Source organism: Scyliorhinus canicula, chromosome 10, assembly GCF_902713615.1.
Source record: "Scyliorhinus canicula chromosome 10, sScyCan1.1, whole genome shotgun sequence".
Classification (NCBI taxonomy): domain Eukaryota; kingdom Metazoa; phylum Chordata; class Chondrichthyes; order Carcharhiniformes; family Scyliorhinidae; genus Scyliorhinus; species Scyliorhinus canicula.
The window spans coordinates 4,337,391-4,364,830 of NC_052155.1; the positions used below are offsets into that span (position 1 = coordinate 4,337,391).

Consider the following 27,440-nt stretch of genomic DNA (forward strand, 5'->3'; position numbering starts at 1 on the left):
ACACGTAAAAATCTGGAATTAAAGTTTGTCCCTTTAGCGACACCTGACTTGCCTGCATTGGTATAAGCCAAAGGGCAAATGGTATGGGCAACATGCTGACCAGGTCAAATGCCCATCTCATGAATAAGTTGTGTTAATGGCACCCTCAATTTGTAGTAATGGGACATCAACATACTGGTCACATACCTCATTGTGGGCCGTTTTATTTTCAGGAGAGCATTGTGAAGAACACATCACCCATTTCAAAACCCTTTTTGGCGAACAAGCACTTCTGACAATGGCTTTATGAACATGGATCTGGCTCTATGAACAGACTTAGAAAACAATGTACTATTATTACTGAATGGCTAAACTTTATTAATGTGCATTATAAAAAGGATCATAAAAATATCTACACAATTTTGGCATGTATTAAAAATATGCATTAGTGTCACTCCCCAGTGTCATTCTTCAAAACAGGTCAACTGGAAAAGTTGCATTATTGCAATTGGTTTTACAGAACTGCAGTCAAGATAACTAATCCAATAAAACTGGACACAGTTGGGAACCCAAACAAGTTTGTGCTGAAGCAAACCGAGCCAATTTCCTGAGTTCAAAGTACCACAACCTCATTAAAAAAGGTAGTTCAAAATCCTTCACATTTAGGATGTTTAGACCCGGTTGGTTTATTTCAGTCGCTCCCGTTCAGTACCCTTGCAGTGCCTTCACATTTAGGATGATTAGTCCTCCATGTTTATTTCAGTAGTCGCTCCCGTTCAGTGCCTTTGTAGTGGTTGTGCAGTGCAAAAACTTTCCCTTTGTTCATTGGTGGTCCTAAACAAAGAAAATAATTAATTAATCCAGTATAACATCCAAAAACATTAAACTGTATAACATCCAAGTCTAAACTATGTTCTAGAAAATGAATGTGATCAATTTTAGCTAGATGTAGAAAGCCAACATTTGCAGGATAAAACTCAGTTATGAATATGGTCCAAGACAGGAGCATAAATCTTCAGCTGCTGACTGCTGCAATGAAATAGTCAGTCAGCATCAGCTCAACTTGCCTATGCTGTCCAGATTTTAATGCTAAGCTAGTCCCAAATTGCCTACATTTGGCCCATATCCCTCACTCATCGTGCCTATATAATGGTCTTTAAATGTCTAGACACACCCCACTTAACTGTTTTGCATCTCCCTTCTGGTTTTAGACTTCCTACCTTTGGGAAGAGATGGTGACCATCTAACTCATCTATACCATTCAATATATTACAGACCCAAGATCACCCCTAATCCTGGTAAATCTTTTCTGCAATGGAAACTAGTCTCTTCTGTTGTAGTCGATATCCATACAAGAGGGAGAATCTATCCCAGCAATACCCTAGTCCAGGATTCAGTGGGACTGTAGGTCTGGAGTAAGTTTGCTTTAAAGTATAACAGGTATACAGATGAACTGAGCCTGGAACCAGGATGCAATTGCAGAGACAGTTGGAGATACAGGATTGGCAGCTTAACATTCCAGGATATCAGTGTTTTAGACAGGACAGAAGGAGGAAGCAGGGAGGGGGGTGGAGTTGCATTGCTGATTAGGGAGCAGATACAGCTGTGTTGAGGGATCTTTTAATGAGACATTATGGGTGGAGGTCAGGAAATCAATAGATACAGAACTGGCTTGATTATAGAAGACAGTGGTGAAAGGGTGTTTTTCAGAATGGAGATCTAGTGATCCAATATGGGTGGTCTGATTACTTTTGCAGGTGACAGATTGGCAAGTTGCTGATAGCAGGGGATAACAGGATATATAGATTGGAGACTTTGGCAGATGGAGTTTAATCTGGACAATTTATGTGATGCATTTTGGAGGATCAAATTTGGTACGAATTATACCAAATGGTAGAAACCCTTTGGGATCTGGGTGCTGGTACACAGTTCCCTAAAGTGGCAACACAGGTAGAGTGATCAAGGCAGCATATGGCATGCTCTCCTTCAGCCAGGAGAGTTGGGAAAACATGTATTTCTACAATTTTAGGTCACATTTGGAATATTGCATGCAGTTCTTGGTCACCATATCTGAAGGTCATGGAAGCTTTGAGTGCAAAGAAGATTCACCAGGATGTTGGCAGGAGACGTTGAATTTCCTAGGAGGCTGAGGAGAGACTGATTGACATCTACAAAATTTCAAGAGTCATAAATAGGGTGGATAGTCAGAGGAGGCTTTTTCTTAGAGAAGTGTAAATTACAAGGGAGCACAGGTTCAATGAGAGAGGGGGTAAAGTTTAAGGGAGATGTGCAGGAGAGTAGTGGGTGCCTGGTAGAGGTGAAAGCAGCATCTGGATGGATACAGATGAAGGGCAGAAGTTAAGGCATCATGATCAGCACAGGCTTGGAGGGCTGACAGGCCTGTTCCTGTAGTGAATTGAGAATTACACACATGTTGCAATGAATCTTACCTATGTAACTGAGCAATACTGGAAGGAATACAAGGCCATGAGCAGCTCCCAAAAGCACAATTGCCAAGTACATCCTGAAGTAGAAGATCTGGAAAATTTGTGATTTGGAAAATGCCAGGATCACAATACCTCCAAACTTAGTCAATGTGATGCCACTGAATACCTAGGAGAGACAAAATTCATTATCTGTGTATTGCAGCTACAGTAAAAGACCTACTGCCAGTCTTGGAGGATCCCATAGTGGGCCAAATTAATACCTACACCAGATTGAAGCAGTTAAGGTACAAATGTGGCTTTGCCAACAAATTTAAAATAGAGGTTCAGATCATGTACATTTGCGAGGCCAAAATGCAAGTGTGCAGCAGTTTAAAAACCATAAGCAGATGTTTGATAGCATATGTAAATGTACTTACCGAACTACCCATATTTGCTAATGCTTCCTCAGCACGCTGCACCCTAGTTTTCTTCATACTGACAGAAAATGCACGAACAATGTGGCTACAGAATTCAACTGAAATACCACAGCACTACAAGGAAATGAAAAAAGTTGTCAAATATCCATTGTCCCAAGATAAGAGCCCAATATTCCTTCAGCTGAATAGAGAGTGTATTTAATCACCTGTTTCAAGTATGTAGAGAAACCCACCCAAGAGTGTAACACCATTCAACCAAACATGATTTGCCATTCTGTATTCCAACTCATGGCATTGCTGAAATTAAAATATTTAGCCAATATGAACCTGTGCTTTGGGAATCCAAGTATCGGGGCTGTGGTGAGAAAGTGAAGTTGAGGATTCCAACCAGCCAGATCTCATTGAATAGCAGAGCAGATGCAATGGGCCAAATAGCCAACTTCTGCTCCTCCATCTTGTGGCCAGTTTAAGCACAAATGATCCGAAGTGGCAGAATAATGCCCCAAAAGGGCATTCTAGTTTCCCACTACCATCAGCTAGTAAAAGTTTGGAGTTACTAGCTTCACTCGAAACCTGCAAGTCTCAAACTGCTTTAATTTGACAATATTTAATAGTAACAGGTTTGAGTAGGCAAATACACGATAGATGCTGACAGATACGGTGACAGAAACAGGTGGCACAATTAAATGGTGATAAGACTGGATATTCATGAGGACTTGGGCATTCTTGTATCCAGTCACTGGAAGCAGGCACAGCAAACAAAGAAAGTGATATGTTGGCCTTCATTGAGATTGGAGTATAGGAGCAAGGATGGCTGCAGTTGTACAGGGCCATTGACACCAGTATTGTGCAGTTGAGGTTCGCCAGACTGATGCTAGGATGAGATTGGGTCAACTGGGCCTTGAGGGAATCTGTTGGAAATGTACAAAATTCTGTGCTGGACAGACTGGATGCAGGGATGGAATTTCCTCTGCTGCAAGTGGGGGGGGGGGGGGGGGGGGGAAGAGGAGGAGGAGGAGAAGAACTCCTTCACTTGGTGAGCCAGTGGGATTCTCCACCACTGGAGGAAAGCATCAAAAGATCAGGATATGAGAGATCACAAAATGCATGACATGGATCAGTGTGGAACAGGCATAAAGACCAAAATCAGCAGGAAACAAACAGCAGATATGTAAATGTAAATGCCAAGTAATCCACTTACCATAACCAGGTTTACTAATGAGACTGCATTAAGGCTGATGTTCCATAACCACATGACTCCAAACATGTTTGTGATTATCATAGAAATAGTAATGCAGACAATGGCAGCAGACCAGATTTCACAGCCCAGCAGGATTGTAGTCACAATAAATACAGCTCCCAGTGACATACAGATGTTGAAAATGGTGTCTTTCACAATTGTGAAATATTGTTCATAAAATACATAAAACACACTGTAAATAAACAGTACAAGATTATTATTATGTGCCTTTGAACAAAATTCCCAGGAGCTGCAAGTAAACATAACAATTTCAGGTTGGAATAAAAGTAGAGGTAAAAGCCAAGCTTGGAAACACTAGCTTAATAGGTCACTATCCTCATGAGAGAGAAGAGGTGGACAAGATAGATAAAGTGTGTTAAAATAGCAACATATTTTACCCTTCAGCCTTTGTGCCAAGGAAAACTAACCTATCCAATCTCCCAGTCAATAGCTCCAATCAAGCAATGAAGTCCTTCCTGTAATGTGACCAGAATGGCATGCCCAAATTTCCTGCAAATTATCCCTTGTCCTCAAATATGACTACAGTATATGACCTATGTTTATTCCATCATTCAGTAAGAATATGGATGATCTAATCTCAGTCTCACTACTTACCATAACCCATCACATTGAGAGTGAATTACAGATCCATGACCAAGTAATTTGCTCTTCTGTTATTCAAAAAATGACCTGTTATTCTAGATGCATCTTTAATACATCTACTTTTGTGAATACCTTCACAATTTTAGCTCAATGAGTATAAGCCTAAACTGGCTCATTCTTCAAGAAATCCCTCTGGAATCAAGTGACCCTCCTTGGAGCTGGCTCTCATCCAAAGATGTGCAGGTTAGGTGGATTGGCTATTCCAAATTGCCCTCATGTCCAAAAAGTTAGGTGGAGTTAATAGGTTACAGGGGTCAGGGGGAATAGGGTGGAGATGTGGGACTCAGTGGGGTGCTCTTTCCAAGGGCTGGTGCATACTTGATGGGCTGAATGGCCTCTGCTGTAAATGCTATGATCCTTCCTCAAACAAGGGGATGAAAACTTTACATGGCATTCCAGGTGCAGTCACCAATGCCTTTTACAGTTGCAGCAACACTTACTCTTATTCCTTGGACTTTTAAAAGCCCAAATTTTGTTTGTCTTCTTATTACCTGCATGCCAATTTTTTGCAATTCATGCACAGGGACACCCAGATCCCTCTGCCTTTCCACTTCTGACCAATGTGGATATCACTCATCTACCAAATTTTGGCTTACTCACCCATCAATAGATATCCATTTGCAACCAAAGCAAGGGAGACCATTTGTGTCCATGCCAGCCCAAGGACAGGGGTACCCTTTCTAATGCCACCTTCCTGCATCCAGTCCATAGTCCTGTAGTGCAGATCCAGAGTCTCTGCCTCCACAACCAATTCAGGCAGTGAATTCCAAACTTGCTATCTGGTGTTTCTCATGTCCTCTGCACTTTCTGCCCCTGGTTTTAGATTCCTCGCCAAGGGAAACAATATTATCCCTCAAAGTCACCCCTCAGCCTTTGTTCCAAAGGAAAACTAACCCCAACCTACCCAATCTCCTTCCAGCTCCACTCCAGAGCAATAGAGTCCTTCCAGTAATGTGGTGACCAGAACAGCGCAAGTTTGACCATATGACCATCTTCCTGCATCCAAGTCATTTCATTTCTCCCCTCTACTAATTACATCTTGCCAACCAGACCATTTATCCCAACTGCCTTGTCAGTTAGCCAGTCTTCTATCCAAGCTAATAAACCACCCCCAATTCCAAAGTCATTTCACTTTGTATTAACTGCAGCACAAGGGGATCATGGGGAGAAGGCAGGAGAATGGAGGGGGGGGGGGGGGGGGGAAGAAAAAAATGAGAAAATCTCAGCCAGGATGGAGTCTGCTCTGCCATTCATTCAATAGGCAGAGTGGCTTAATTCTGCTCCTATGTCTTATGGTCTAAACGTTGTCTAGAAGTAGATACTACATCTACAGGATAGATCCCAATAGTCACTTGGCTCGTTGCATCTTTGAACTAGTCCTTTACCCTGCACAAAACCTTGACAGATTGCATTTTGACTTTCCAAATGTCTTTCCTCCTTAATTAATGGATGCCAACAATTTCCCACCCCCCAAAGTTCCTTCCTTTCTGTTTCCCGTTACTATTGGGGATGGTTGGTAGTGTCCTCCCCAGCTGGAATACTATTGAAAGAGCCTTTGGATGTACACAAGTTTACTGCTCATATTAAGATTGGGGAAGTGAATGTGGCTTCAGATTAAGTTAGTTACCTGTATGGAAAGACACGATAGCCTTTGAGAGAAGTGCCCATGGATTCAGTGATGTTTGCAGCTAGACTATGTGCATTCTCAGCAGCAGCAATGTAATCAGCAGATGTTTTCAGTACAGTGTGGAAAGTCATAAAGTAAGTGGCTCCCACAGCTGTATTGTTGTCCAGCAGGTTGACTGCAGAGCCATATGCTGCATGGCCCCTACAGAAGGAATAAAAAAATAGTAAATGTAGATTTTTTTTTTTTTTGTTTTTTTTTTTTAAAAAGTATCTTTTCAAATGGGCCAAGATTCCAAAGGGGTGTCAAGCAGTAGATTTGAAATGGGGAAGCAAAAGCTTTCAACAACCACATCAAACCGATTGTACAGATGGAGGTCATGTTAGATGCAAACATTATTTTGCACAGGGCACCTTCAAAACACTGCAGTGTGGCGCAGTACACCCAGTAATGATTGGAAAATGGGATATATTTTCAAGTCAGGATGGTGTGGGGTTTGGAGGGAAACTTTCTGGTGGTATTTCCACACATGGGCAGCATGGTAGCATAGTGGTTAGCACCAAGTGCTTCACAGCTCCAGGGACCCAGGTTCAATTCCCAGCTTGGGTCACTGGAGTCTGTATGGGTTTCTTCCCACAGTCCAAAGATGTGCTGGTTTGGCAGATTGGCCATGCTAAATTGCCCAAAATTGCCCTTAGTGTTGGGTGGGGTTACGGGGATAGGGTGGAGATGTGGGGTGCTCCTTCCAAGAGCTGGTGCAGATTTGATGGGCTGAATGGCCTCCTGTACTGTAAATTCTATGATTCTATGACATCTACTGCCCTGGTCCTTTGGTGGTTTATTTGGAAGCAGATATCAAAGGAGCCTTGCTACAGTTCTCCTTGTACATGGTACACTTATGGATGGGGGTACCATCAAGCAAACCGCTCGAGTTGCTTGCTGCATTCCCCAATCCAGGATCTAGAGCTGCTCGTGTAGCCAGTATTTATATGGCTAGTCAGTAGTTCCTGGTCAAAGATAATTTTCTTTCTCCCCCCTCCCCCATTGTGGGGGGAATTCAGTGATGGTAATTCAAGTGTCATTGGGAGATGGGCTGGCATAGCCCAAGTTCATGTCCTCATGCACACCTGCCAGTCTACTCAAGGAGCTTATTAAATAAGGTATTCAAAAGGCAACACGAGGTTTGTTTTACACCCTGGGGGGGGGGGGGGGCAGAAATAAACAAAGAATAAGAGACTTGATTGCTCAAGTGAGTCTTGAAAGTCATGCTACAGGTACAAGGATGGTTCCTTACCCTTTACCACATTTTGGACTTGGATTGTCAGCCAGAAACATGGGGAGAAAAGTCATGAAGTCTTCTCCATAAGGCCTTTGTTTTCCTTCTTTCGTTAATGGACGGCAGTGAACACAGGATGAATTAACAACTAAAAAAAAAGCACAGAAACAACATGTTGATTTGGGTAGAGAATTATTTTCTACCTCCCTCTGGAGGATGATTAGCAAGTGCCAAAGCTTAACTCATGGCAACAGTAACAGAAACCTTGGCTAATCTACCCCATGGCCCATTTTTCACTTAGTGATTGGTTAAGACTGCAGGCAGGTCTGTCGTTCATGTGGATTATAGCAGAAACTCCATTTACCCACTTATCTACAAAAAAAAAAACAACCCTGGATTCAGTTGATGCTGAAGTTGGATTTCCATTGTTCTGTGAGGTGCCTCCTGACATCCCCAAATGACCATGTCCCATTTTGTTATCTGTTCTGGGCTCTCTACCAGAGGGTATAGTTTCCACCTACCCTCAAATTACATTTTGCCCCTCACCCATGGGCTGGGCCATCATTTGAAACAATAGCAAGAATACAGTGTCACCTGATGCATTGCAGAACGTCTCTGAAGTGTTGTAGAGTCTGCAACAGGAGGATTGTGGCTTCACCCAGTCAAAGTAATCATCGATCCATGATGACGATGGGAAACCAATTCTTGTACTGTGGGAAATTGAACACACTTCAGCCAGCAAATCATCTATTATCTAAAACAGAGGCCTATATCGGCAAATGGGGTTCCCAAGTGCAGACAGTTTACACATCTTCCACTGGTCAGGATAAAAGCAAATTACTGTGGATGCTGGAATCTGAAACGAAAGGGAAAATCTCAGCAAGTCTGGCAGCATCTGTAGGGAGAGACAAGAGCTAATGTTCACTCCCGACAGATGCTGCCAGACTTGGAGATTTTCTAATATTTTTCCTTTCATTCCACTGGCCAGGTCCAAGTGAATTGAATGCTACCACACTTCAGGAAGACCATATGGGATGTGCAAAGGAGATTTTAATTTATTAAAAATTTTAGAGTACCTAATTCATTTTTTCCAATTAAGGGACAATTTAGTGTGGCCAATCCACCTACCCTGCACATAGTGGGTTGTGGGGGGGGTGACACCCATGCAGACACCAGGAGATTCACTTCACATGGACAGTGACCCAGAGCTGGGATTGAACCTGGGAGCTCAGTGCTCTAAGGAAGCAGGGCTAACCCACTGCTGCCCTGCGATTTTATGAGAACAGTCCTGAAGATTTTAATGTCAATCAATACACATTGGGGTGTGCAACCCAAGATTAGAAAGGTAAGCCAAGCAAACAGCAAAACCATCTGGAGAAGCAGCTCGAATGTTGACACTGCCCAAGTTTAGTATCTTTTCTCTGGAGCGGGGGCAGCATGACCAGTCAGATGATCAAGAAAAACCATCTGGAGAAGCAGCTCGAATGTTGACACTGCCCAAGTTTAGTATCTTTTCTCTGGAGTGGGGGCAGCATGACCAGTCAGATGATCAAGAAAAATGTTATGCAATTGAGGTGCAACTTACTAGTTGTCCAGCAGAGCAGCAGTATAAATTTGTTGGACAAGTGAGTCATTGTTACAGCCAATCCCACCACACACACTATTCTGTCCTTCTAGAGAAGTGTAATTATGTCCTTCTTCAATCACAAAGTAGACAGGAGGGCCTGCATTCAAAAACTCGGCCATTGATTCAAAGTAGTGCAGCACGTAAGAGTCCTGGGGAAAGGAGAATAACCATTGGTATCGGAATGAGCTCCTACAGCAGTTGGAGGAACAAATAAAATCAGAGTTGTACTTACATCTGGCATGGAGTAACTTTGATTCAACCCAATCTCAACTTTATTTAATACTGCAATACTGAATGACAGGAGACCAACAAACACTGATATCTATGGAGCAAGAAAAATTCAGATCAGTGCTAATGACACTAGATAAACCCAATGAATAATATTTTCCTCCTTTGAAATGAGAGTTCATTGTGGGGCCAAAAGGTTTGTGATATGCGCAGAGGTAGTCATTTGAGCCAGCTCTGTCATGGTTGATAACTTGTAACCTGTTCATAACCCCCATATCACTCCAAAAACATTTCCACAAGATTGCCACAAATACAATGAGGACTATGAAGGGTCTGTTAACCGCTGGCAGGAACTTCTGGTCACTGGGTGTGGCTGAATGGGAACATCCTTCCTGCAGCAACTGTCCTATTAATTTTTAGGTTTCTATGAGACATCTCCCTCTTTTGTTTCAAGCTTCATAGTGAACACAATTTCAAACCTAACTGACCCTCAAGTCAATCCTCCCAAATTGGTCTGATCTTTGCTGCACTCCCTCCAGAAAGAACATTCTTTCCTCCAGAGGCCAAAACTACACATTTTCTAGGTGGTCTCACCAAAGGCCCTGTGGGCATCTGCTTCTGTACTGCAATGCAAACATACCACTTGCAGCAACTGGTGTACAAGGACATCAAAGTCTCATTGCTTTTCCCCATAAATCTATAGCCTCAAGTTCATAATCTGCCTTCCCACATTTCTACCAAAGTAGATAATGGCATGTGCCCAAAGCAGCAAGTTCCCTCAAAATCATTAATACACTTGAATAACTGGGGGCCTAGGACTGATCCTGTGGAAGACCCATGTGCTCTTTCCAAGGGCCAGTGCAGACTTGATGGGCTGAATGGTTTCCTTCTGCACTGTAATTCTATGATGTCTGCTGTTTTTCTCTACTTTAAAAAAAAATGGTGCGGTCTCCTGCAATCTGTATAACTGTTTTTGAGTCCATAGACACTTGGACAATGACGACCAATGCAGTATCCACCATTTCTAGGGCCATTTCCCTCAACATCTGGGATGTTGATTCAGGCTCTGGGGATTTATCCAGCCCGTGTATTGGTTCTGTTGAACAACGTTGCTCAGCCAATTTATTTCCCATATGACTCAGGGACCTACATTTATCTTCAATCCCCGATCTTTTATCCCTGCGGCCCTGGGTTTCTGTCCATCACGGTTCTTATTCTCCCCCTGGACTCTGTCTAATCCCCATGACACTTGAATTTGAGCTCTCCCCAGCCACTCGCAAATCCCCAAGACATAGCCCTAGTCCTGCCCAGGTGCTCATTGTAGATCAAACAACTTTATCTATTGTGCCGAATCCCACAATCTGGGTTAGTACCAAGTGCCAGGGAACCTGGTTAGAGGGTCACTGGAGTCTGTACATTCTCCAGGTTTCTGCGTGGGTTTCCTTGGGGAGGGGGGTTCCCTGCAGGTGCTTCGGTTTCTTCCCACAAGTGCCTAGGTGAATTGACATTCCGAATACCTGAGCAGGTGCCAGTGTGGCGACTTTTCATAGTAACTTCATTGCAGTGTTAATGTAAACCCACATGTGACACTAAAGATTATATTTGAAACCAGCCCGTTCTGAAAATTAACCACATTTGAAAGTTGTTGACAATGTTAGCATTTATCCAAACAGAATCCAATACTTACCACAGTGGGCCGCACCCAGTTAGTTAATAAAAATGGTGCGTACACATTTTTGAAGCCTCTGAAGAGGAGCTCTTCTGAATGACGACCAACTTTTTCTTGTTTCACACAACATACGATATCCATACGATTACTCTGCAATAAGTGGAGAACACAATACATTTAGCACTTGCTTTGATGCCAAGCCACAAATGATCTTTGTTCATTCATTTATGGGACTTTGGCATCATGGCTAGGCCTGCATTTATTGCCCATCAGGTGGTGGGCAGTTGCTGCAGTGCATGTTGTAGATGGTGCACGGGCTGCCATTATGGAGGGTTTGAATATTTGTGAAGGGGGAGTGATCAAGTGGGCTGCTTGTCCTGGATGGTGTCGAGCTTCTTGTGTTGTTGGAGCTACACTCATCCAGGCAAGTGGAGAGTATTCCATCACTTTGCATCTTCACTGTAGGATTCCTAGCCTTGACCTTCCCTGCAGGATTAATATGGCTAGTCCAGTTCCTGGTCAATGGTAGACCCCAGTGGGAGATTCAGTAATGGTAATGCCATTGAATGTCAAGAGGCAATGGTTAGATACTCTTGTAGGAGATGGTCATTGCCTGGCACTTCCAGGTCTTAGACATGGGACTGCTTCATTATCGGAGTAGTCAAAGTTGTGAATGGTTGAGTCATCCACAAACATCCCCACTTACTGATGGAAGGGAGGTCATTTAACAAAGCAGCTGAAGATGGTTGGGTCTAGGACACTACCTGGAGGAACTCCTGGGGTGGAGATGATTGACCTCCACAACCATCTTCATTGGTGTCAGGGCTCCTTGATGCCACACTTGGCCAAATGCTGCCTGGATGTCAAGGGCAGTCATTCACTTCTGGCATTCAGCTCTTTTGTCCATGTTTATACCAAGAATAATGGGGGTCAGGAGCCAAGCAGCCCTGATGGAATTCAGACTCGTCAGCAGGTGACAAAGAAAGTTAAGGAACATCTGAGGGGTTGAGAGATGAAGATTTTTAGGCAGGTAAAACAGCCTTAGAATTGAAGGCAGTTACCAATGTTACTGCAATTGAACATTATGGGAAGGGAGAAAGTGTACAAGGGAAGGTTGTAGTAGAAATAGGGAGAGGCAGAGCACTGGGATTTTAAGCAAAGTGAAAATGGGTGAACAAGACTTGCACTGTCTGAATATAGGATGACCAGAGCATTTGAAGATAAGAGAATCAGATGGAGCTCATTCCAATATGGATACTCACTCACCTCTTGTCGCTGAATATCCAGCCCAAAGAGACTTACAAAGCAGGTTATCTGGAGTATGAAATCTATAAATACAGCCATTCCTGCAAAAATGGAGAAGGTGCGAACTGCTGGCATTGTTGACAAAGAACCTAAAGGCAAATATAAAAAAAGTTTAAGTTTCCCCCAGTCCAAAACAGCTCTTCCTGCCCCAAATGAGACTAGAATGGTGTTCCCCCTCCCAACAAGGCAGTGACTGGAAATAAGGCAGCAGTGTTAATATCTGCCACCCTGATGTGGATTTCAAATCACCACTAAAGTTGTAAGCTGACCCCATTTGTATTTTGAATCAAGTGGTGAGAGCCTGCTACTGCCCTCAAAAGAGCATCACATACCCAGAAAGAATGCCACGGTCTCAGAGAAAGACGAAAGGAAAATACTTGGTGCTACATCCCCCAGCACTCTGCCAATCTGTTGGTCAAGCGATTCATTCGGTAAACGTTGGTCTCTCTGGATAGAAAGAAGACGACAAATTGTATTCATGCATAGTCAAGTGGAAGCTGGTGAAAGCATTGCAGTGCATGAAAGTAGAATCCATACCCGAAATGTCTGAACGATGATAAAGATGTTGTCGACACCAACTGCCAATACCAAAAAGGGGATGACTTCAATTACAATCAGTGTGAGGGGGATACCTGCGTAACTGAAAATCCCAAGGGAACAGGTCACGGAGCTCAGGACAATGACTATACCAGCAACACCCAGAGAAATCTTAGAATCCACCTGGAAAAGATTGCAATAAAGGACACTTGAGAAAAGCAATGTACTTCAGCCAAATGCTTGAGAAATTTTAATCTAGGTCTCGAAGACCAACTCTAAAATCCCAATCCAGAACCCAAGCCTTTATCCACGACTGAGATTCCATGTCATTGTACAAGCCTGTTTTTTGCTTTGTGTCTTTCTCCTCCCCCAATTTAGTGTTTGAATAGAAACATTGTTCCACAACTCAAAACCTATTAAACAGTGCATTCCAGTTCCACCCACCATGAAAGTCCAGCAGCTTTTGACGTGTCCCAGGGAAATGGAAATGTACAAGAACATGATAGCGTAGCTAATGATAATTGTGTTGATGTCACTGTTACTCTCGCGATTGATCTCATCTTCAATGCTTCGTTCAGCAGAGAAAGCAATGGTCAAGTTGGACTCATTGTAATTTTTCAGAAAATCAATAAATCTGAAGAAGAAGAAGAAAAGAGTCATCTCATGCTTCACAAAACAGACATTAAATCAAGTCTTAACCATTCATTTCTAACTAAAGCAAAATATTACTTACACCTTCTCCCAAGCCAAAGCTTTGTTTAATTTCTCAGTGTCATTGTGATAATTATTTAGAGGGAAAGTGATCACCAGTGCTGTGGCATTGTTATAATCATCACCTGTGGGGTCAAAGTTACAATTAGCTTCTAGCATTTCAACCACTTGTTCATTCTACACTGCTTATCCAGTAAAAGCAGGACATTTGGGAAAGTACTGACAAATCTGGACCACAAACGGTTACATGGTTCAGCAGCTAGTTGGTGATCTTGGCTTATAATTTACCTGCTCACCCGAAATGAAACTAAAAGTGGAGCATTTTGCTCCACACCCATTTACTCAATCCCTGTCAGTTGGGTTTCCCCATCCATTAGGCTAAATTCCTCAACAGTGAACAAGCCCTGCCAAAATAGTGAATTGTGGCTCAAATTACAGCTCGCCCGAGTCAGACAGTGTTCCACTTAATTGTGGAGTGAAGTTTCATTCCAGGGCAATTCTGCACAAGTCATGCAAATAGTGGAGGCATCAACAAGATTCAGACTGTGTTAATAATCTTCAACCAAAGATTCACTGGCCCGGACCTCCATTATAGCCTTCTGATTGGAGTGGACTGCTCTTTTACATCAAGACAGCATTTATCTAGTGTGGGATCAAGGAACTGAGACAATGGGATCCAGGAGACTGCTGTTGGACTCAGGGAGCACAAGGACAGTAAGGCTGTTGGTAATCAATGATGATATCAGTCCCAGGACACATTCAGGCTCATGTCCCAAGCCCAACCACCTTCAGCTGCTTCAAAAACCTTCATTACATTAGGTCAGAAGTGGGGATGCTGGTGACAATACTTGCATTCCACCACCCCTCACATCCTCAGGGTTACCATTGGATGATAACAGAATTGGACTCCCCCATTTAAATACTATTGCCACACCAGATGTGATGAGTGCAACTGGACTTCAAAGCCTCCATAAAGCACAATTCAGCAGTGTGATGGAACACTTGTGTTGATGGAGCTGCACTCACCCAGTCACCAAAGCAGCCTGCTGGATATCACCCCACCAGAGGTATTCACAGCCTCGCCATTGTACCATCTACAAGAGATACTGCACTAAGGCTCCTTCAGTAGTACATTCTAATAGAAAGGAAGGTCGATACATGTTTGGGGGGAGGGGGGAGCCAGGGATAACCACCTGCAAATTTCCCTCTAGGACAACTTCCTGGCTGAACAGCCTATTGTTGTTCCAGGCAGCAGCATCAGTTACAAGGCACTTGGGATAAGCAATAAATGCTGGCCTGGTCAGCACATCCCACAAATGAATAAAGAATTGCTCAACTCAGGATTTGGTACTGTGGGCTACAGGAATTGGCTATAATGGTTTCCTAACTTTATCAAAGGAAAGGCCTCCTGCTGCTTAGGAGTTAGGGAGGGTCTAAATGTGCAAGACTTGCTTACCATTGTATCCTCCCAAAACCAGCCATGGAAAAACTGGTCCACCAAATGTGCCCAAACAGGGATCGTGGAGCATTGTGGTATCATTAAGTGAAGTTGGAGCTCTGTTTGAAACAAAATAGTTTAGGATTGATCAGTTGTAATGAGATCAGATACCAATATTGCTGCTATAATGAAACTAAAAATTAATGTTGGCAGTCAGACCAAATGGTCTCTTTTAGCAAGTCACAAACCAATACTGCCACAATCACCACAGGAAATCCACTAGCATACTTGCACCCTCCACCCAAAGTAACTTTGGGCTCAAGCATAAAAAGCTGCATTTACTAGTAAATTACTGGAGGCTGGGACTGAAGAGAAGGAAGCGAGTGAAGTGGTCGAGTTGTATGGCAGAGTAGGTTAGTGTATAAAAACAAATTCATATCATATTAAACTTCCCCCTCAGTAAGAGGGTTAATAGCTGGGGGGCTAGCTTAAAGAGGCAAGAGAGGCGTTTAGCACACTGCTAAATCGCTGGCTTTGAAAGCAGGCCAGCAGCATGGTTCGATTTCCGTACCGGCCTCCCCAAATAGGCACTGGAATGTGGCGACTAGGGGCTTTTCAGTAACTTCATTTGAAGCCTACTTGTGACAATAAGCAGTTTTCATTTCAAATCCTCAACATTTAGATGAGCACTTGGAACACCACAAGCACAGGCTACAGACTAAGTGCTGGAAAATGAAAAGAGATTTAGGTGCTTGATGGCCAGCACAAAACAATGGGCTGAATGGCCTCTACTGTCAAGCTCTACAAAGCACCAGTGAAGTTGAAATTATATTCCAGTATTTGGGATAAATGTTGGATAAGCTGATGGGACTACTAGACCAGGTGGCATGCATTTGGTTTGGAGCAAGATTGGGTAGGGTCATATCTGCAAAATATTTGAACTCATTCTAACTCTTAGCTGTAGGAGCAGAGTGTCTTGTGTATAAAATAGTGATTGTGTGTTGACTAGTGTAGAAACTATTAATGGTTTGATTTAAGAAACAAGTATTGTCTTTCCAATTAAAGGGCAATTTAGTGTAGCCAATCCACCTAGCCTGCACATCTTTGGGTTGTGGGAGAGACCCACAGACAGATGTGCAAACTCCACACAGACAATGACCCAGGATCAAACCTGGGGCCTCAGCACTGAGGCAGTAGTGCCAACTATTGAACCACTGCTGTCTGGACAGCATTTCACCAAAAGGACAAGGGAGTAATTCCATGACTCAAATGGTGGGCATAAATTCTATCCTTGCATGCAATTCATTCTTTATATAGAGAACTCTTGAAGATAGATTTGGTGTGTTACAGTCAAGTCAGGAGTCACATACCTAGTGCAATACAGGAAGTGGCTATGGTAGTCAGCATACACGAAAAAGTCATCACCAATAGAATGATCAAGGACAGCATGGCTGTTTTGAAAGTAGTTTAAGACACTCAAGATGGTACAATTATTGTTATATGGAGCCAGAGGTGCCAAGCAGAGGTCCTGCAGCGTCACGGTATCATTGTTGTAGTAAGCTACCAAATCTTGAATAGCATCCTGCAAATCCAGTACCTAAAAATAAAAAGATACTTGGGTCTATGTTGCATTGAATTTAGGTTGATTCAGTGCCAACAGCCAGAATAAATAATGACTTGCAAGAGCTACTCCATTCACAAGTCTGAGGATCATACAGCACAGAAAGACCCTTCAGCCCATGTCTGCACTAAACCACCTAACCATTCTAATCCAGTTCCAGCATAACATCCCTGTTCTAAATATGCCACATAACTACTGTATTCACTTGGCCTGTTACTCAAGGGACTGGTGTACAGGCACAGAATCCTCAATGCTTTGGCCTGCCCAATGCACCATCTCACTGCCAGACCATCTGCATCCTGTGTTACTATTTACCACCCATTTCTGTATTAAATGTAAACTGATCATATCCAAATCAATCCACACAACAGCAAGGGCTCCCAGTCAGAAAGACACCCTCCCAACAATTACCCTCTGCAGCCTATACTGCCACTGGGGTAACTCTAAAATTTGCACAAAAAACTGGTCTAAATTAATCCCTGCCCTTCCCAAATGCTGATAATTCAGACTTAATTTTTCCAATAGGATTATCCCTAGTCCTCCAGCATCTCTCCTGCAGTGAGAGAAGAATGGAAAATTCTGCCAGCACCCCTGCTATTTCCTCCCTTGCCTCACTCAGAAGCCTGGGAACATTTCATCTTGGTCATTTATCCATTTAAAAGCCTGCCAGACCAGTTGGTTCTAGTTCCATTCTCTGCTCTCCTTATAGTCCCCTTCTGCCACAAGTTGTCTCATTTAGTGTCAAATCTTAAAATGAAGTCCAGCTTCCTCATCTCATGCCCAGTATCCTCATCTAATGCCCAGTATATTTCTAGTGTTACTATGAACAGAACAAACCTGATGTAGGATGTCTTTGCCCAGTGGAGGGCCAAATGGCACATCTGACCCTGATGGATAAGGAGCGTAAGTGGTCCATGAGCTATTTGGGGCTGTAATAATCAACTGCTCAGTGCGGAAAAATGGTCCAAAGTGGGTGTCAAAATAATACTTCTCCTTGCGAGCTTGGCTAGTTGGAGCAGACCAGATTTCAACTGGATCAGTTGTTATTTTCATGAATAGCAAACCAGAGCTGCAGATTCCAACAGCAATAACGGTCAGCACAATAACCAGAGCAGGATTTCTGACGCAGAAGGACCCCCACCAAGTGAATAGGTCACGCAGAAGAGCTTCAGATTTTGCACCAAGCTGTTCACAACAAGATATGTTATCTGAGGAGAGAAGGTGGCAAATGATCAATAATGGGGGAAGGGAAACCACTGTCCCTTCAAATAAGAGGAAAAATGCCCCAATAATGTTAGAGGCAAATTGACAATCCACTTCTAAGAACTAGCTGTACCATATTGGCAACTTCAGCTTTAGCAATGATTCCCCCACTCCATGTTAACAGTGATCACAAGTCTACAAATGGAATAACCTACCTAGGTCATGACTGATGTTGACTGACTGATTCACACTGGTATCAGTTATTGGTGCATATTCTGAAGCAATATGCATTTTTCTGTAGGAGTAATAGATTGAATTGCAGACATTAATATACTTGAACTCTCAATAGATCAAGTCATTGAACTTCAAATTTCCAAGCCAGTCATTGAGCCAAGTTTAAAAAAAAAGAGATTGTTACCTGCAATACCACATGCTAATGACTGCTCCCACAAAGACAGCCAAAAAGATCAGATAGGAGATCCACATAATAACAACCATAGCATCTAAACCAAATATAGTCCATGGGACAGGGAGTGGTGGGGGAACTGGTTTTGGACCACAGACCAGTGAGCAGTCCTGGCAACTGCATGGTGGGGAACCATCATCCAATGTCTCATTGCAGCCTCTGGTTTCATTATTCATTGGGATCATTCTTCCAATTGGATGCTCTACAAGAAAAAAGACAATTGCTAAAATAAAGATTAAGTGTGCAAGCTTCTATTAATGATAAATTCTGGATTGTGATCATTTTCAGAAGTTCTTGCTAGTATAAACTGCATTGATACCTCTGCACAATTGAAAGGAAGGATGATGGATTTTTAGCTACAGCACATTCTTTCCCATCAGCTAAACATGGGTCATTTTGCATTAAAGGGAATTGACGTTTGAAGGAACTTCAAATTTCCAAGCTAGCAAGGTATTTTCAAGTTCATTCCACCATAGGAAGGTGATCAGGACTATGGCCAAGAGGCAGTCCATGAATTTAAAATTAATCTCCTGTTCAAATGTAATCAGTACCAAAATTGTTCCTTGCACTTTTGGGCATTGTTCAAATCAGGACTTGTAAAATGTGATGCATCTTAATAAAAGGCATGTCTACATTGCATTATTGCTCAAATGTCTTCAAAGGCTTACCACTGAAGATGGGAATAATGTTGAAGGGAGTCTGGGCATTACTTGTGCTGCACATGTACTGAATCCAGTTGGTTGCATTACAATCTTTCACATCTTTTCCACAAAGCAATCCCAGAGCCTTTTCGTTACTTGAAGGAGACTGAACATCTTTGCAGGCATTGTACATAGCTGTTTAAAAAACACCACAATTAATGGAGTGCCAAAACAGAAAGTGAGCCATTCCCTCAGTATAACATGGATATTGTAGAAACTCAAAATTGCACTCAGTATATTAGCTCATTAAGACATTGTGTAGGCCATTGGGCAATGGTCTCGCCACTCATTAATCAGGACTGCTGACAAATCCATGAAAATACAACTTGTGCAAGGAATGTTTTCCCCAAGTGTTGTGTCCATTAAACCGTACAAAGCTAATCAACTACCTGGTGAAACAATCACAAACTAATCAAGTGATTTGCTTTTGGCTGCAAGGGAAAAGGTTACTCATTCCCCAGGGGCAGACAGTGGATCAAGTCAATGACAGGTACCACTCAGCTGGAGTTGGATACATGACCCTAGAAAGCTAATTAGAGCCTGTCCATCTGCAGTTAGACAAAAGCCTTCCATTAGATTCGTCAGCATATACACAGGTAGTGAAAAGCATCACTGTAGATCCAACCATCCAGCTGCTTAATCAATGACCTCCATGCCATCAAGATCAGAAGTGGGGATGTTTGAGAATGATTGCACAATGTTCAGTAAAGCAGTCCATGCCCAAATGTGGCAAGATCTGGACAATACCCAGGCTTGGACTGATAGAACATAGAACAGTACAAGCACAGAACAGGCCCTTCGGCCCTCAATGTTGTGCCGAGCCATGATGACCCTACCCAAACCCACGTATCCACCCTATACCCGTAACCCAACAACCCCCCCCCCCCCCCCCCCCCCCCCTTACTTTTAGGACACTATGGGCAATTTAGCATGGCCAATCCACCTAACCCACACATCTTTGGACTGTGGGAGGAAACCGGAGCACCTGGAGGAAACCCACGCACACACGGGGAGGACGTGCAGACTGTGCACAGACAGTGACCCAGCCGGGAATCGAACCTGGGACCCTGGAGCTGTGAAGCATTTATGCTAACCACCATGCTACCCAATAAGTGGTCTACATTCACACCACACAATGGCCATCTCCTACAAGAGGGGATCTAATCACCACCCCTCCACATTCAATGCCTCAAATCCCCACAAACATCCCAGAGGTTACTATTGATCAGAAACTGAACTGGCCACATTAATACTATGGCAACCAGGGCAGGTCAAAGGCTGGGAATCCTATGGCAAGTAACTCACCAAATGAGCCTCTCAAAGGGCACAAGTCAGCAATGTAATGACTACTCCCAATTTTCCCTGGGTGAATGCAGCTCCACCACTTGAGCTTGACACTCATTCAATCCCTTCACCACTAACAGTGGCGGCTGTGTACCATCTTACAAAATGCATTGCAGTAACCCAAAGTTCCTTAGACAGCAACTTCAAATCCACAACCACCAGCATCTAGAAGGACAGGATCAGCAGATACCTGGGAACCCACCAGTCACTCACCATCCTGACTGGGATTATCTCGCTGTTCCTTCACTGACACGGTCAAAATCCTGGAACTCACCCACAACACCTAAAGGACTGCAGCAGTTAAAGGCAAGTCATCACCACATCCCAAAGGGCAACCAAGGATGGGCAATGGAAGTTGGAACAGAGAATGAGCAGGGGGGGGGGGGGGGGTCTTTGATTATGCTGCCTGCTTTCCCCAAGGCAGTGGAATTTGATGGACTGGGTTCACAACTATATAGTTTTACTGTCTTGGGCTGAGCAGGTCACAATTCCTCATCCCCAAATAGGTGCTATTGAAAGTTTGCAGAAACAAATACTCCCAAATAGATACTTCACCTTTGTGGATGTGCTGTCACCAGAATGACGATTCAATGAATAGCCCAACATTACTGCACCACCCACTCTTCATGCCAACATTAGCAGTGTGGGTTTGTGAACTTGATGGAAAGCAGTGCATAGTCAGATTGGAAAAATCAGATTATTCCAAAAGGAATAGAAAATAGGAGTTGGAGGCCACATGGCTCTTTGAGCCTGCTGCCATTATAATAATCATGGCTGATCATCCAACTTCACCCTCCCCCACCACCATCACCCTTTCAGGCACAGAAATGGCAGAGACAAATGTGAAGTGATGCATTTGAAGATCAAATCTAGGTATAGAACATGGGTATTATACTGCAAATGACAGAAGCCTTTTGGAACATTAACAGAGGGATTTGGGCATGCAGGTCCCTAAAGTGGCAACACAGATGGCCAAGGGTAATTGAGGCATACAAGTGTTACATCTGGTCACCACATTGTCAGAAGGACATGGAAGCTTTAGAGTGCAAAGGAGGTTGCCTGGTCCTGAGGGTGTTGGCAATGAGATATTGAATAAACTAGGATTGTTTGCTTTGGAAAAATGGAGGTCTACAGAATTATGAGGCATAAATAGGATAGATAGTCAAAGGCTTTTTTTAAGGGTGGAAGTGGCAATTACAAGGGGACACAGGTTCAAGGAGAGAGAGAGTGTTTAAGGGAGATGTGCTGGGAATGTTTCATGGCGTGCTGGGTGCCTGGAACATGCATGTGGAGGAAGCAGGCACATTAGCAATATTTGAGACATTTGGATTAATACATGAATAGAGGGGAAATAGAGGGATACAGATCAGGAGGGTTTAAGTTAGGGCATCATGATTGACAGAGGCTTGGAGGGTCAACAGACTCATGTTGTAGTTTTGAATTTTTTTATAAAATGAAATTCTCACCATTTGCAAAACTTGATCCAATGTAATATTCCACCTCAATAATGCTGGTTTGGTTCTGAACATATGGTTTAAATTTGGTGGCATTCAGAAAAAAGCTCTGAGCAGGACTGCAGGTTAGTTCACAGTAAAAAGTCATGAAATTGTGAAAGCAAGATGGACACCTGCAAGTCAAAGATAAAAATATTATGTTCAGCACAATGCAAACTGTAGTCTGCAACACAAATCCCATTTGCTCATTCAGCCTTGAGTCAGTTACTGATTTGTATCATCCAAATGCATTTGTTTCATATCCCAAACACTTGCCTGACAAATCTTAAATCTGAAAGTTAATTGGCCCTTCAGCTGCCACAGCAAGCTTGTGGTGAAGGGTTGGAAGAATTCAAGGTTCCCACTACTCTTGGCGTTTGAGTGCTACTCCAATACTACAAGCAATTTTGTTGATTGCCACCCCAAGTTCCACAGCATCCATTACGTTATTCTTAATTTGAAAGCTTCCCTTCAGCTCTGTGGCCGTGGGTGGCTCATCACCACCACCACCACCAAGGCGGATGTGTAACAAGGCAACAAATGCTGGACTTGCCAGTGACACCAACAAGTCCATCATTCTTACCCAATCTGGTCTAGGAGGACCATATTGTTACCACCATTTGCTCAAGGGCAGTTGGAGATAAATACTGACCACCATTAAAAGCACATTCCTCAAGAAAAGGCACCATCAGCGATCCTGATGGAACCTCAATTGATAGAAATGCAGCCTGGGTACAATGCAATTAGAACATATTTTAAACAAAAGACAAAGAATGGATACCTGGACAAGAACTGCAGTGGTAGCTGCATATTATCCTTGAGGGTATGTAGTTGTTGAACATCACAGCAAAGTTCAAGATTTCCATAGTGAAAACTAGGGCACAATTCCTAGAAAAAAAATGACAAAATAGTGACTGCATCTATGCGGGTAAAAAAATTAGGTTACAGAGCACAAGCTACAGTCCACAAGGATTAGGGTACAATCAGCTTCTATACAGCATCAAAATTAGCTAACTGTTCCAGGGCACTTGTAATGTTTGGAATATTTTGAAGACAGTGACCAAAATGTCATTGCACCATACAGACAATTCCAGAGCTGATACCTGGGAAGTTGATGGCATGGCCAACAATAAAGGGAAGAAAGTGCTTAAGAATTAACTGAAAAAGATTAGAGCTTAGAAATGTTTTAGATTCAACGACAAGATACTGGAAGGAGAAAATTCAAGGATGACACCAGAATGTGCAGGTGTAAACCAGGAAAGATTGGTCAGTCAAGTGGTGACCAAGAGGCAAGGGTTCAGGGTACCCAGAATTGAGAAACTCACTATTGAAGAGAACAGTTACATTTCAAGGGGTAGCTCGATATCATGAGAAAAGAATGGAGTTATGAAGCTAGATTGCAAGGATACCAAGTGGAGCATAAACACCAAGATGGGCTGTTTAGCACAGGGCTAAATCACTGGCTTTGAAAGCAGACCAACAGCACGGTTCGATTCCCGTACCAGCCTCCCCGAACAGGTGCTGGAATGTGGCGACTAGGGGCTTTTTACAGTAACTTCATTTGAAGCCTACTTGTGACAATAAGCGATTTTCATTTCAAGATGGGACAGTTGGGCTGAATGGCTGCTGACCTACAAGACTGGAAAATACTATTGTATTAATTGAATCAATTGGTGCTTTGTAGGACTGTACATCCTACATTACAAAATTATTCTTGCCTCAGCCCTGATGAGTGCAAAAGACTCTTCAGCATCATGTCTTTTTCAATAATTTTAGTTTATCAACTCTGACAAGGAATTGAAATCTTAAATTTAGTTTTTTCCCAAAGCATGTAATGTTTATTGTTTAGTTTGCAGACTGTCAGCAAAAACACAAGACCACTTACATCAATTAAGTCATATCCTGCTTGAGGCAATGGTTTTGGTGGGCCACCATATTTACAATTGTAATGTTTCTGTGTGGCTGGATCTGTCCCACATTCTCCATACCAAACACAAGTTCCATTCAGTGCAGACACCTAGAAAAAATTTGAATTTAGATCAACTGGCAGCAGTTTAAAGGTGTTTACATCAAAACAAGCAATTTTCCTGAAGACAGGATCATGCAGTATTTGAAACTCCGAAAATGAGTGCTAGTCAAGCTCAGTGCTACAGCAACAATCTGGCGATCAGAACATTCAAATCTGGGAAATTTGAAGAAAAAGGAAATAACCATCAGCAGACAGAAAGGACCCATCACAATTGTACTAATGCAGAACAGGCAAGGTCCAACATGTTTATTCCGACTCCATGTTCTTATGGGTGGGTATACAATTCTTGTGTCAACACAAGTCCTCAACAAAGATATCAAGAAACTGTCCATCTGATAGGATAGAGTTAATTACATTGCTTCATCAATGACCTCCCTTCCATCATGAGATGGGGATGTTTGCAGATGACTGCACAACATTCAGTGCCATTCATGCCTAATGAAGCAGTCCATGTCCATATGCAGCAAAACCCAGACAATATACCCAGCCCAATACCGGGCAGCACGGTAGTTAGCATAAATGCTTCACAGCTCCAGGGTCCCAGGTTCAATTCCCGGCTGGGTCACTGTCTGTGCGGAGTCTGCACGTCCTCCCAGTGTGTGCGTGGGTTTCCTCCGGTTTCCTCCCACAGTCCAAAGATGTGCGGGTTAGGTGGATTGGCCATGCTAAATTGCCCGTAGTGTCCTAAAAAGTAAGGTTAAGGGGGGGGGGGGGGGGGGTTGTTGGGTTACAGGTATAGGGTGGATACGTGGGTTTGAGTAGGGTGATCATGGCTCGGCACAACATCGAGGGCCGAAGGGCCTGTTCTGTTCTATGTTCTATATCCAGGCTTAGACTGAGTTGCAAGTTATATTCATGTCACGCGTGCCAGGCAATGACCATTTTCAAGGAGACACTTCAATCACCACCCCTTGGCATTACCATCACCAAATCCCACAATCAACATCCAAGGTTCTACAAGGGGCAGCACGATAGCATGGTGGTTAGCATAAATGCTTCACAGCTCCAGGGTCCCAGGTTCGGTTCCCGGCTGGGTCACTGTCTGTGCGGAGTCTGCACATCCTCCCAGTGTGTGCGTGGGTTCCCTCCGGTTTCCTCCCACAGTCCAAAGATGTGTGGGTTAGGTGGATTGGCCATGCTAAATTGCCCGTAGTGTCCTTAAAAGTAAGGTTAATGGGTCACGGGTATAGAGTGGATATGTGGGGTTGAGTAGGGTGATCATTGCTCGGCACAACATAGAGGGCCGAAGGGCCTGTTCTGTGCTGTTCTATGTTCCCAAACTGAACTGGCCTAGCCATATTAACATTGTGGCTACTAGAGCAGATCAAAGGCTAGGAACTCACCACCTGCCCTGCCCCCCCACCCCCCAAAGCCTGTCCACCATCTACAAGGCACAAGTTGGTGTGGGGAATACGTGCCTGGATGAGTGCAGCTCCAATGACACAGGAAGTCCACCATCCAGGACACAGCAGCCCATTTGATGGACAATAAACACTGCTTAACCAAAAATGGTGGCACATTAACCTTCTGAAAGGAAATATTGCAGAGTTTGAGAGAGTCAGATTAATTTTTAAATCTTTCATGGAACAGAATAGCCTCCCATCTCCCACAGGAACAGTAAAACAATCCATCAAGCCTCCTCCACTTTAGGCCACGGCTTCAAAACCCTACCCCCAGCTTGACATCCACCCAGTCGTCACCTCATTCACCCGTTAGAACAGGTTCAACTTTTCCTCCAAGTAACCTGGCCAATCCCTACAGTGCAGAAGGTGAACAGTCTGCACAAGCACCCAACCTAGGCCCACTCCCCATAACCCCACCTGACCTTCAGACACATGGTGGGGGGGGGGAAGATGTCATTATGGTCAATCCACCAAACCTGCACATTTTTGATACTGTGGGAATAAACCTGACCACCTAGAGGAAACCCATGCAGACACTGGGAGAACATGCAAACTCCAGTGCAAGTATATCATTGGGCAAGGAGGAGGCCAAAATCACTCAGTACCCCAAGTGTGGAGTCACAGCTGCTGCAAAATATCTTCCCCCTTTAAGAGGGGGGGGGGCAGGGAAATAATTTCCATTTGCCTTCCCAATTACTTCCTGCACATGGAAGTATAATGACTTAGACCAGGCCCCTGAGACTGGCAATTGGAATAAGAATGCCCCATTAAGGGAACCACCTCATACAAAACAGGAAGTATCAGATCCTCTTGAACTCCCAGTGTAGACAGCAAGTTGAATGCACCTTGTACTGCTGTTCTGGTGAAGGGACCTCTGCCTCCATGGCAATTATCCAGATCCTTCTGCACCAGACTATTTACACGGCCAAGAAGTTGGTGCATTCTAAACTTAACTGTTTACGATGATAACTAATTTTCACCATTTGCAAATCCACGATTACACCCTTTATTGAACACCGACATATTCTGGCTTTGCTCAGAGTTTAGTTAATGACAGTGCAGTTGAGAGCAGAACCCCTCCCAGCTGCAGGGATAAATACTCCTTCCAGTACAGATTCACAGTCACGAGGAAGCCTGTGTACATCCGGGGCGCAGGCGCACTGAGCCACCCGATCGGACCATGGGCGAGGTGACAGGTGAGTCACGTGGGCGGACCAGGGATTCCCAGCGGCCGGTCCATCACCTCGGCGCCGGGGGAACACACCGACCGGAGCCGCTGACGAAATGCCCCGAGAGCCGGCATTGGAGAGAAACATACCCACTTTCCAACAGCTAATCGACCCGTCCGCACAAACCCCCCCCCCCCCCCCCCGGCCCACTGACGGCGGCACCAGTCAGCCGGCTGCCCTCGGGGGTGGCGTGTTTATGGGACGGCTTCACACACACTCAGTAAAAGTCGGTTAATTTAATAAAAGCCGGTGAATTTTAACCAGTGACGAGACCTACGTCCCTCTCCTCCCCCAATTCACCCACAAATTATCCCGGCTTCCTTCAGGCAAACACAAACCTCCGGGCGGACTCGCCGGCTGATGGACGCCGCCGGCCCGGCATCTTCCTCAAGAAGGCGGCCGGAGAGAGAGGGAATGAGATCCCTTCCCCTGGCCTCGCCTCCCACACAGGTAGATACACACAGAGGGCACTGATCGCGGGCCCCGCGGCCGTTAGCGGGGGTCGGCGGCCGTTAGGGTTCAAACGGCGGCCGTTAGGGTTCAAACGGCGGCTCGCGCCACTCACCGAACGTTCTGGAAGCTCCAGCAGCGCCAACAGCAGCAGCAGCGCGGAGGCGGCGGCGCACGGGTTCCTCATGGCAGCCACTCAGCTCAGGATTGACGGTAAAGACCTCGACAAGGAAAGGTGGCCGGTTTCCCACTCACACACAGTCCCTTCGCCTCAGCCTCCCCTTTTTATAATCCATCCCCCAACTCTCCTCCTCCTCCCCCCGGGCGGAGCAACCCCAACC

General features: G+C 44.1%; 2 protein-coding genes across 7 annotated transcripts in view; one reads left to right on the top strand and one right to left on the bottom strand.

Moving 5' to 3' along the window:
• The window catches only part of rmc1 (regulator of MON1-CCZ1), a 63,566-nt gene extending 63,133 nt beyond the window's left edge, over positions 1-433 (top strand). For all 6 annotated transcript variants that reach the window (XM_038808540.1, XM_038808546.1, XM_038808541.1 and 3 more), the window contains one exon: positions 213-433. In XM_038808540.1, coding sequence (XP_038664468.1) covers positions 213-289 — 77 coding nt within the window. In that variant the 3' untranslated portion in view covers positions 290-433. The remainder of the gene's footprint in view (positions 1-212) is intronic.
• On the bottom strand, positions 334-27,389 carry npc1 (Niemann-Pick disease, type C1). The gene is made up of 25 exons (XM_038808538.1): positions 27,215-27,389; positions 23,874-24,005; positions 22,770-22,876; positions 21,962-22,122; positions 19,119-19,286; positions 18,403-18,652; positions 18,200-18,279; positions 17,619-17,989; positions 16,531-16,757; positions 15,179-15,279; positions 13,745-13,847; positions 13,456-13,645; positions 13,012-13,194; positions 12,807-12,921; positions 12,436-12,563; positions 11,188-11,319; positions 9,505-9,594; positions 9,231-9,421; positions 8,240-8,355; positions 7,664-7,793; positions 6,373-6,573; positions 4,044-4,275; positions 2,843-2,956; positions 2,430-2,592; positions 334-813 (listed from the first exon to the last, which is right to left on the bottom strand). Exons 1-25 carry the CDS (start codon positions 27,284-27,286, stop codon positions 734-736), a joined length of 3,837 nt encoding a protein of 1,278 aa, XP_038664466.1. The 5' UTR covers positions 27,287-27,389; the 3' UTR covers positions 334-733.
• Positions 27,390-27,440: the final 51 nt, after the last annotated feature.

Coding starts and splice junctions, on each gene's coding strand:
- npc1 (XM_038808538.1), bottom strand. CDS start 27,286: ATGAGGAACCCGTGCGCCGCCGCCTCCGCGCTGCTGCTGCTGTTGGCG. Junction 22,123..22,769: donor CCACTGCAGTTCTTGTCCAG/GTATCCATTCTT, acceptor TTTGACTTGCAG/GTGTCCATCTTGCTTTCACA. Junction 9,422..9,504: donor AAAGTTACTCCATGCCAGAT/GTAAGTACAACT, acceptor TCCTTTCCCCAG/GACTCTTACGTGCTGCACTA.